The following is an 11,535-nucleotide window of genomic DNA, read 5'->3' on the forward strand; positions in this document are numbered from 1 at the left end:
TCCAAATGAAGGCCGTGCTGGAAGGGGCCTGTTCCGTTCTGTTCGGTTTGGGCTGTGGATTTGCGGCCACAGCCAAGGGGATGAAACTCTGTTAAACTCTTCTAAATTGGGGACTGCTCTGTCATCTGACATATCATCGCTTTCACACGTTGAGGTTCAAGTGTAGGGACTGAACCTCAAGTTCCAAGGACCAAGCCTGGAAAATATAGGAAGATAGATGGTTTTGCTTCAGCATTCCAATCCGGCATGGTTTATTTTTGTTGGAAACATAATTGTCTGTGGCTAGGATTTGGAAGTACATTTTACCCGCAAATTCTACCAGGAAATAAGAAGCAGTTGTTAGTGCCCCCTAGGGGTGACCTAGTGTACATTCTGCTGATTTACTAGATAGAGTCAAAGCACAGGTTTTACTATTTAAAGACACTTGTCTTTTGTCATGTACTGTATTGTTGTCATGGGATTGGACTGCATTTTAAGAAAACTTCTAGGATTAAAGGCATGCTTATTTAATGTAACCATTTACTTTAACCTGACATACTGCACCTATACTTGGTTCTGTGTGGCTCAGTTGGTAGAGCATGGTGTTTGCAACGGCAGGGTTGTGGGTTCGATTCCCACGGGGGACCAGTACGGACAAAAAATGTATGAAATGTATGCATTCACTACTGTAAGTCGCTCTGCATAAGAGTGTCTGCTAAATGACTAAAATCTAAATGTAATACTGTTCCATTTCATGTAGTATTTATTTGTGGGGAAATGGAGAAAGTTCTCTCAATCTATTTTGTTTTACTATGTTTCTCTATTCTCTGTAGTACACGGTTTAGCGTGTATTTTACCGTCATACATATAGGTATAACAAGTTGTAGTAAATGCACTGCAGTGTGCCATGAGGTGCGTTTTCACCAGCATCCTGCTCTGGGAAAAGGTGATAAGGACACAGGTGTGCTGAAGGGTTACGTGGACCACTACAGAGACAGAGGACCTTTTGCAGAGTTAGGCAGGGGGTTTCAATCCTGATAGAAAGTGTTCATTAACATATTTATTTATATCCAAACCAAGTGGAACAAGTACTATTACCATCTGGTGACAATTCCCCAAAATGTCTGTCATTGAGTATAACCCCCCCCCCCCCCCAAAAAAAATGGGAAAACATTTTTCAACGGACCCTCTCCCCCCTCAGCCCTGCATCCTGGTTCAGTCCAACCTGAGCATAGGGGTCTAGTTTCACCCCCAAGGTAATTTTCTATCATTTGTCGAAAGAACTCCACTGAAGACTCAAGAAGCAAGGTTTAGGCTCGAACATGTGGGCCTTTTTGTTGCTCACGCTGGCCTTTTCTGCCACAGGAATGACTGAAGAAAATGTCACAGATACAGCTATTGAAGAGAGACCTGTAATAGCCAAGGGCATACTAAAGGTAAGTCTTACATGTGAACCGATGTGGTGATTCAATTAGTGAAATGACTGTACTTACCTTGGTTAAACGTCATACTTCGGAGCAGGACACGTATTTATTGTTAACACATGAAGGCTACACTAACTGTAGTGAAGCACATTTGACATGGTGGTCGTGGTGAATGACGAATGCTCATTGTCTGTTCCTCTTTCCCTCAGGCTCCAAGTGTGGTTGGATGAGCCATCAAGAAGATGCCTGAGCTCTATACGTTCCTTATGGAGCGATGGGCATTGTAGTATCCTTCTGTTGTGGTTTCTGTGGAGATTTCAAATAGAGTTATGGGCATTGCAGTAGCATTTTATTGTGGTTACTATGTAGATTTGTAACAGGCTGATCGCTTCTTGTCAGATCAAGTCTGCATTGAACAGTACTGAGTTGTCATTACCTCATATGGTTACAAAGCCTTTTTGTATTTTCTCACAACCTCCCAGATAAACAAGACAATTTGTGTTAGCGACAGCCCAGTTTTATACCAGCATGAATTGGCCTCAAACCACAAATGTGTCTAACCAGGCCTTCGGGAAACAGTTATTTGAAACCATCATGTGTCAGTGTTTAATGATGTTTGATCTCACTGGAAATATATCCAGAAGTAGATTGTTCTTGAATTTGGTAGTGTTCTTCTATTCTACAGGCAGAGAATGAGCCTAGTCCTGAACTTAAACTGGAGAATCAGAGAATGAACATCAGAGAATGCTTTATGGAGAATCTTCATTGAAAAAGATGGACTGGGTTTAAGGATATTCAGGATATTGTGTTTTTTCCTTGATTCTCCTTTCCACTGAAGTCACAACCTGGAATATGATTCAGGAGAGGAGAAGAATCCACGTCTGATCTTCTATGATGATAAGGATGAGGTTGTTCAGGTCAGATATGGATTCCCATTCAAGGTGTTACATGCTATCTACTGTACGTGTCAGACAAAGATTATCAGCAAAATGTTTGGGGAAATAACATCTATTTTCCTGAGCTTGACTCAAGCCTGACAAGATTAGGGAGGGATAATTAACTATTGCAAGAAGACATTACACAAGGAAAAAACAAGAGCATATCAGTCTAGTCTGAAACAGTTAAAGAGAATGTGATGTTAACTCCTGTCTTTTGTGAACCTGTTGCATTATGGTCATTATTGTTATGGTTATTCTTGATATTATGGTTATTATTGTTATCATGGTTGCTTGCCTGTACTGAATGTAAGCATTTTGTATCAGACTGTCCCTGTGAAGAAGATGAAGGTGGATGAGATCAGTAGCCTGCTGGACTCTCTGGGTTTCTACAAGAGATCTCAGAAGGGAGAGGAGGTGCCAGAGGAGTTTCAACACTTTCCCCTGAGAGCCCCCAGGGACGAGTTGTGAGCAGAATGAGATCTGGTGGCCAGGCTCTGTCACTGCATCCAGTCACAGATGATGAGAGGGGTCCCAAGGCCACAACATGAGCCAGGCCCTAATTTGAGAACAAACGACTCGGTGTAGCTGTGCAGAGCAGAGCCTACCACACTGTCTCTTTTAAAATATACATTTGGCAATAAAAGTTTAAACAAGTTACGTAGAATGTGTCTCATGCTGACTCTGTGGTATAATATACTGTCTTCCATCCAAACAAAACGTTGTACAGTAGAGTTTCAGCAGGTAATGATAGCAGTTAGCGTACCAAAAAGAATGTTGACTTCAAAGATTACCTTCATTAATCCTGAAACTATTTCAGTGTATTGTTTTATGTATACTGAACAAAAATATAAACACAACATGTAAAGTGTTGGTCCCATGTTTCATGAGCTGAAATAAAAGATCCCTGAAATGTTCCATACGCACAAAAAAAATGTATTTCTCTCATGTGTTTACACCCTTGTTAGTGAGCATTTCTTCTTTGCCAAGATAATCCATCCACATGACAAGTGTGCCATATCAAGAAGCTCATTAAACAGCATTATTACACAGATGCACCTTGTGCTGGGTGCAATAAAATGACACTAAAATGTGAAGTTTTGTCACACAATGCCACAGATCTCTCAAGTTTTGAGGGAGCATGCAATTGGCATGCTGACTGCAGGAATGTCCACCAGAGCTATTTCCAGAGAATTGAATCTTCATTTCTTCAGCAAAAGCCGCCTCCAACATTGTTTTAGAGAATTTAGCAGAACGTCCAACCGGCCTCAACCGCAGACCATGTGTAACCACGCCAGCCCAAATCCTCCATATCCGGCTTCTTTACCTGTAACTTACTAAAATCATTGAAATTGTTGCATTTATATTTTTGTTCAGTATATTTTCAGTTTTCTCACTATCAATGTTAAATTTGACATCTGAAAACCGCTGATTGCCATCATACTTTCTACTCCCACATATTAAACCCTAATAACGTAGAGACAGAGACACTGATCACAGCCACGCTCCTAGGTCCGTCTAGGGCGCTAATCTCCTGTCTTCCTCCTCCCACCACTCTGATAATCTGATTAGCAGACGCTGCTGTCTGGTTAACTGACTAATCCCTGTAGTCCTCAATCAGGGACACACACTCTGTCTTCTGTTTCTACACACCAATTTTGTTTCTATTTGTTTAAGAATAACGTACATTTTTCTGGACACACACAGAGTGGTAGCGGTACATGGTTGTATTGGGCCACAATGCCTGTGTTCTACTCCCCCATACCCCAGAACCTACGGATGGGCCTGGCCTCTGTCGGTGGGTCTGTGTTCACTAACAACAGGACAGGGGACTTTAGCAGTGACTACAACAAGGACCAGGATGATAAAACAGGTAGGCCTGTTGCCTGCTAGAATATAGGGAGTACTGTATGCTGTATAATGCCTGTGTCAAATATTTTTGGGGGTTTTGTTTTAGGAAAGTATTTGATATATTTTTGGAGAGTTTGTATATTCAGGAAAGCATTTGTATAATTCAAATTGCTAAGCTTCAAATATAAATAGTTTTATGTTTTTATATTCCAGTCAATGAGTTGGTGTCTCACCTACCCCTTCAGATGATCCTGTACTTCAACATATTCTATTTCCCATGCTGGTGGGTCTCTGCTGTTCTCATGCTGGATCTAAAGGTGGCTTTTTCCCTACTGACTTCCCAGAGGTTTCCCCAAGGTTTCCCTACGCTCAATTTATTATGTATGGAGTACCTAGATCAATAATACAATATGTCTTTCTTGTCATAGTTGTATTACCTGCCTGGGTACTACCAGGCTCTACTTGTGACTGGAGTGGTTCTGCTTACCATCTGTGAAATCACCAGGCTCTATCTGGGCTATATCGGAAACCTCAAAGAGAAGGTAACTGAATCTAGCTTCCTCTCTGGAAACGCATCTCCTCTCCCCCTCTCTCCTTCACTGTCTTCCCCCTCTCCCACAAACTCAATGAATATCTGATCTGATACAGTGCCTGTTTAAGTACCCTGTGTGAGTAGGTGTGTAAACATTCCCACTGCGCGCACTCTTGGCTAGGACGCCCCACTGAGTCTCTGACTGTGTGTGTGTCTGTGTGTCGTCATACATCTGTGTGTATGTCTCTTTCTCTCTATGTCTCTCCCACTCTGTCGCTTCAGTCTCTTTCTCTGTGTTCCTCCCTCTCTGATCAGGTGCCAGAGCTGGCTGGGTTCTGGCTCATCTCCTTCCTGTTCCAGCTGCCCATTCTACTCTTCTTCCTGACTGACGAGGACATCATCATCCTCCCTCTGGAGAGGGCCGTCCACTCCATCTACCTCCTCTTCATCCTCTCAGAACTCCTGGCTTCCTTCTTCGCCCTCAGGTAGTATGATGTACTGTATAGTACTGTATGCCATTTATCAGACGCTTTTACCCACAACCTTAGCGTTTCTAGTGCCATGCTCTATCACCTGAGCCATATAGGAGCCATCACAGAGGAGTGTCTATGGAAAGCTGATGTAGACCTATACTGTCAGTGGTAAAACATTGTCAAAATCAATCAATCTCATGCAGAGCGTGGACAGCAGAAAAAAGTCTATGTTTACCTTTCAATGGTCATGGCATCTGTTCAGGGACAGTCATGATATGTAATATATTCCTATTTTCTCTCTCCCTTCTTCTTCTGCTGCTGCTGCTTCTTCCTCTTCTTCTTCTCCCTCAGGGCCATGACCAGGAAGTTAACCCTGCTGTTCCACCTCAGGCAGTTTGTGGAGGTGGAAAACCTTCATCACCTCCACCATCACCACCTCCACCTAGCGGGAAAGAGCCCAGCCTTCGGCATGCCATATTATGGGAGGACTGTTCTGCCCATGCCACCACATAGCAATAACGTTCACAGTCACTGACAGAGCACATAGAGACAAGCAGGAACGCTGTGACTGGGATGGATGGGACTGGGAGATGGGGTATGATCTGGAGTTAAAGGCGTAGGGGTGAATAGTTTAATGTGGAAGAGAGTTCTTGTGAATACAGCATTGAAATTATTTTCCAAAGAGGGAGGAAGCTTTTGAAGTGTTCCATGATGTGCAAAATATAATGCTGGATTTTGTGATCTTTATGAAATGATGAGTTGATGCACTGTTTTATAATTGTTGTGTTTTCATTTCTAGATATAAAACACGTGTAAAAAAATATTGGACACTGGTAGTAGTGATAGCCATAACATATTAGAACCACATGGTGGCACTGAATGGCCATAAGAGGGGTTAGTAATAAACTGAAAAGTGTCGCAAAGTCCCAATTTGTAAGGCAGAATAATCACAAACTGTCATGCTGCACAGATACTGGTTAGAGAGCCTTTCTGATTGTCTATACAAATGTAGCTTGTCAGGAGCTGTCAAAAGCTGTCAGAAGCTGTCAGGAGCTGGTCAGAAGCTGTCAGAAGCTTGTCAGAAGCTGGTCAGAAGCTGGTCAGAAGCTGTCAAAAGCTGTCAAAAGCTGTCAGAAGCTGTCAGAAGCTGGTCAGAAGCTGTCAGGAGATGTCAGGAGATGTCAGGAGCTGGTCAGAAGCTGTCAGAAGCTTGTTAGAAGCTGTCAGAAGCTGTAAGGAGACAGGAACAATGGCAGCACAGTTTAATAGAGCACTTTAGAAAATATACTGGATAACACATCTCAAATTAATATTAATTAAATTACCATCCTATACACCAGACAACAAGTTATTTGTTTGAGAAGGAAGAAAGTGGTTCTCTTCCAAGATTTCAAAGTTTTCTTTCAATAACACATTTCAACTAAAAACTTCTAATAACCAGCATACAAGCAACCTTGTACCCGACCACCAATCCTAAAGGTTATCTACAAATAACAAAATGATTATATATCACTAAATAGAAATCACAGCCTCAATGTGTGTCGAGTCAAGCTTATCTCTCTCTAGCCGATCAAGACGATCTGATCACTATCTGATCGAGATTTGTTGCGTCTACACATGGTAATAAAATGTGTGTCTTATCTTCGTTCATATTGTGACCAGATTCAATGGCCCCTCCCTGTACGCAAATGATTCCAAACTGCCTTGGACCACTATTATGGCATGACCTGTATCAATTGAGAGAAAATAGCACACTTTTAAAGTCAATACTTTTATACTCTCGTCATTACAGCCTACTTTTGTTATGCAACGATGTAAGGCTGGGCGTAATAGACTACTATCCCTATGACCTCGACCTGTCCACAGCCATACAAATAAGTTTTAAGGAGAATCTCTCCCATCCCTAAAAAAAAGTCACCACACAAATTAGCTGAGTATCTGGATGTGTTTACAAAATACAATTATTGTACAGTATAAATAAAAATGACTCTTAGCTCCTAATGTACCCTAAAATCAGAAACAGGTTCCGTTTCAGAGTAGGCTACAAAGTGCATCTCTGAATGGCGCAACGCATTATCCAAATATGTCTGGACAGGGTTGTTCTTTACGCATGGATGTTTATATACGTTGTCTTTATATAATTGCAATCTTGTATTGCAATAACCTTTAGTATAGGGCTAAACAGTACCAAAGGGAAAAAAGTGACATGCTGGCAGAACGACCCTGGTTTAATTTCCGCCAAATAATTGACCAGTGATAATTCGCTGACGGAACATCAGTATGATAAGCTATTGCGAGACGCGTAGTCAAATTATAAATATGCACGGGGAAAAAAACGATAAAAAGTGCAATCGATAAAAAGGGCAAAGGAGCACACATCTAAAGCAAATGGCTTCATAAAGGAATAAAGTGTACATCTAGAAGTAGCCTAAAGAGTCCTTCGTTTTGAAGTCTTCATTATATTGGACAGTGGCCTCGCTCATGCTTCCAGAAAGCTATGCGCCGTTATGTATCCGTTTGGACATCTTCTGCACTTTATTGAAAGCTGGAAAATGCTAAAAGACTATTCACCGTTCATTCTGTCTATTTAATAAAAAAAAAACATTATTTCACCTCTATTTAACCAGGTAGGCCAGTTGAGAACAAGTTCTCATTTACAACTGCGACCTGGCCAAGATAAAGCAACGCAGTGCGACAAAAACAACAACACGGAGTTACACATAAACAAACGTTGTCAATAACACAATAGAAAAACTAGATCTAAAGATAGGCTACAGGTGGAACATTAGGCATTCATATTATACCTGACCATACACTTGTCATGCACTGCGCTCTTCTGCAGTGACTCCATCATAGTCCGTCCCATGGATCACTAATACAGTTTTAGATCAGTCTAAGTTCTGCTATTGCAGCCATTGGCCTTACTGTAGCCTATGATGTTTTTAAATATTTGATTTTGCGTTGGCATTGGACGTGGGAACATGAGAACCATTTTTCTCTCATTCTGGATGATATCTCTTTACGCATATCTTTATTTCTATATAATATAATATGCCTATTTTATTCAGAGCTGGACGTGGTATTGGACTGTGGCATCTGACAACAGTCCAGTAGGCGCATAGTTTCTAATGAAGACCATGGTCGTAATTCAACTGTCCAGTGCGATTCTTTTTGAGAGGGCGGGACAACCGTGATTTTGGCCAAATTTATAAGCTTTCTTTGTCCGTATTCGTTTACACTTCAAGGATAAGATGCATCTTCGACTAGCTACGGAGGTGGTCAGGAAGATCTAATCATGATCAGATCACAATGCGTCTTTTGATTTTCTAAACCTCTTGACAAATCAAATCAAATTTATTTATAAAGCCCTTCTTACATCAGCTGATATCTCAAAGTGCTGTACAGAAACCCAGCCTAAAACCCCAAACAGCAAGCAATGCAGGTGTAGAAGCACGGTGGCTAGGAAAAACTCCCTAGAAAGGCCAGAACCTAGGAAGAAACCTAGAGAGGAACCAGGCTATGAGGGGTGGCCAGTCCTCTTCTGGCTGTGCCGGGTGGAGATTATAACAGAACATGGCCAAGATGTTCAAATGTTCATTGGTGACCAGCAGGGTCAAATAATAATAATCACAGTAGTTGTTGAGGGTGCAACAGGTCAGCACCTCAGGAGTAAATGTCAGTTGGCTTTTCATAGCCGATCATTCAGAGTATCTCTACCGCTCCTGCTGTCTCTAGAGAGTTGAAAACAGCAGGTCTGGGACAGGTAGCACGTCCGGTGGACAGGTCAGGGTTCCATAGCCGCAGGCAGAACAGTTGAAACTGGAGCAGCAGCACGACCAGGTGAACTGGGGACAGCAAGGAGTCATCAGGCCAGGTAGACCTGAGGCATAGTCCTAGGGCTCAGGTCCTCCAAGAGAGAGAAAGAAAATGGTGAGAGAAAGAGAGAGAGAGAGCGAGTGGGAGAGAGAAAAAAGAGCGAGAGAAAGAGAGAGAGAGAGAAAGCAAGAGAGAGAGAGACTCAATCAGAATATGGACAAAATCAGGACAACGGACACATGTTAGAACCAGGTATGAAAGGAACTTCTGACTGATATAGCCTATTGAACAATCCAACCCCTGCTTATGAAATGTAGTCCTGTGTAATAGCATTTTCCTCATGTTCTCCCTATTCCAGAGAAACTGCTCACCAGATGACCCTGCCCTCCCTGGCCTTCTCCTGAATCATGTTTACTAAGTTTGAACACCATTTGACATTGAAAAGGAATATGGAATAGAAACCGTGGTGAGAAAAAAAGTTTACAAAATTCCCTAAGGAGTTCCAGGATTTATCTTAGACACAGGCCACTCCGGCTTCTCAGGATTCTCATCAAATTGCCTTTCCTTGGCTGAGTGTGGTGAATAAAAGCCTGCTCACTACCTCATCAAATATATTGTTTCTCCTTGTGCTTTCACTTCCCTTTTGAAATGGACCTGCGAGTGTCTGAGTGTCTCTCTCTCTGTCTGGAACCCAGCATAGTTCTTATTGTATTTTTTCTAGATTTTATTCATCTCCCTGCAGAGAGTACGGTCAAATCTCTCTCTCTCTCTCTTGCTTTCTCTCTCTCTCTCTCTCGCTCTTTTTTCTCTCTCCCACTCGCTCTCTCTCTCTTTCTCTTGCCATTTCTTTCTCTCTCGCGCGCTCTTTCTTTCTCTCTATCTCTCTCTCGCTCTTTCTTTCTCTCTCTTGCTCTCGCTCTCTCTCTTCTGAGGCAGCAGGCCCGTCTTCTTCTTAATTATAATTGGGTGCAGCTTGAAGGTAATCACAAATGTGATCCCTGTGACATGTGGTGGCGGTGCTGTGAGAGCTGTGTGAAACCTGATGAGAAACAACAGCCTCCTGGATCTGAGTGTGTGTGTGTTTTTTGAGAGGGTGGGACAACCGTGACTTTGGCCAAATTTAAAAGCTTTCTTTGTCCGTATCAGTTTACACTTCAAGGATATCCGTATAAGATGCATCTTCGACTAGCTCCGGAGGTGGTCAGGAATATCTAATCACGATCAGATCACAATGCGTCTTTTGATTTTCTAAACGTGTTGACAAACGTTGGCAGAATCAGAATGTGGACAAAATCAGGACAACTGATGCATGTTAGAAGGGGCTTTTGACAGATATAGCCTATTGAACAATCCAACCCCTGCTTATGAAATGTAGTCCTGTGTAATAGCATTTTCCTCATGGTCTCCCTGTGAATGAATGCACCCCTGATCACCCGCACACATTGTTCATTTTCATAGCACCACTTTGCTCATATAATTCCTTTTTGCATCTATTTGATCTCCTCATCTCACCTTGTCCTTTTGCTTGTGGACTTCAGTTCACAACACAACAGCTGTCTGTGACCAGGATTAAAAACCAATCCAAATCTTCATACCATAAGTACTAACTGCTACACAGCCTACATTGTTGTCGCCATATTAACATTATAGCCAACAAACTAGAACTAACGCGCTAGTAAACCCACAATCCAATCCATGGCTGCCCCCTGTGGCAATAAATGTTTAAACACGAAAGCTTACCTTGACTTGGAAGACTTGCAGTGTTGGCTAACCTTAGCCAGCTTAGCTAACATAAATAGCATTCCTCCCTGTTTGTCAGGATGTTGAGTAGACTAAATTAGCTGTAATAGCTAGCTAAGTAAGTGGAAAGTTTATGAAATATAGCTAGCTCTATCTTTCTCTCTCTCTCTTATACTTTCACTTCAGTTTTGAAGAAATTAATTTGTATTTTACTCTCTTTGACTCACTACTCACCACATTTTATACACTGCAGTGCTAGCTAGCTGTAGCTTATGCTTTCAGTACTAGATTAATTCTCTGATCCTTTGAATGGATGCACAAGATGTTAGTTCATACAGACAGCACTGATAGGTTGGAGGACGTCCTCCGGAAGTTGTCATGATTACTGTGTAAGTCTATGGAATGGGGTGAGAACCACAAGCCTCCTAGGTTTTGTATTGACGTCAATGTACCCAGAGGAGGAAGGAAGCTAGCTCTCCTCCAGCTACACCATTGTGTTACCCTACAGAGTGCTGTTGAGGCTACTGTAGAACTTTGTTGCAAAACAGTGTGATTTAACCAGTTATTTGGTGACGTGAATATATTTTGTAGAGTTTATTACAAAAGGATAACTTTTTTAATGTTCCGCTATTTAGATTTTTATGAAATTCACTGAGTAGGATGGTTCTCCCCTTCCTCCTTTGAGGAGCCTCCACTGATGTATTCCACTATTGTTACAACTTGTAGGGTGCATATGTCACAGGCACAATCTCAGTATAGACAATACCAAACATGGACACCTTTCT

At 41.9% G+C, this 11,535-nt stretch overlaps 1 protein-coding gene and 1 pseudogene across 1 annotated transcript; both read left to right on the forward strand.

The window, feature by feature from the left end:
- The first annotated feature begins 1,243 nt into the window (after positions 1–1,243).
- Positions 1,244–3,005, forward strand: LOC115200492 (selenoprotein M-like; annotated as a pseudogene).
- Positions 3,006–3,964: 959 nt separating this feature from the next.
- On the forward strand, positions 3,965–6,112 carry zgc:112294 (transmembrane protein 17A). Its single transcript, XM_029761960.1, has 5 exons — positions 3,965–4,211; positions 4,403–4,506; positions 4,618–4,731; positions 5,037–5,206; positions 5,546–6,112. The coding sequence occupies exons 1-5, from the start codon at positions 4,079–4,081 to the stop codon at positions 5,727–5,729; spliced, it is 705 nt and encodes a 234-aa protein (XP_029617820.1). The 5' UTR covers positions 3,965–4,078; the 3' UTR covers positions 5,730–6,112.
- The last annotated feature ends 5,423 nt before the right edge of the window (positions 6,113–11,535 follow it).

This window comes from Salmo trutta, chromosome 9, assembly GCF_901001165.1.
Source record: "Salmo trutta chromosome 9, fSalTru1.1, whole genome shotgun sequence".
Classification (NCBI taxonomy): domain Eukaryota; kingdom Metazoa; phylum Chordata; class Actinopteri; order Salmoniformes; family Salmonidae; genus Salmo; species Salmo trutta.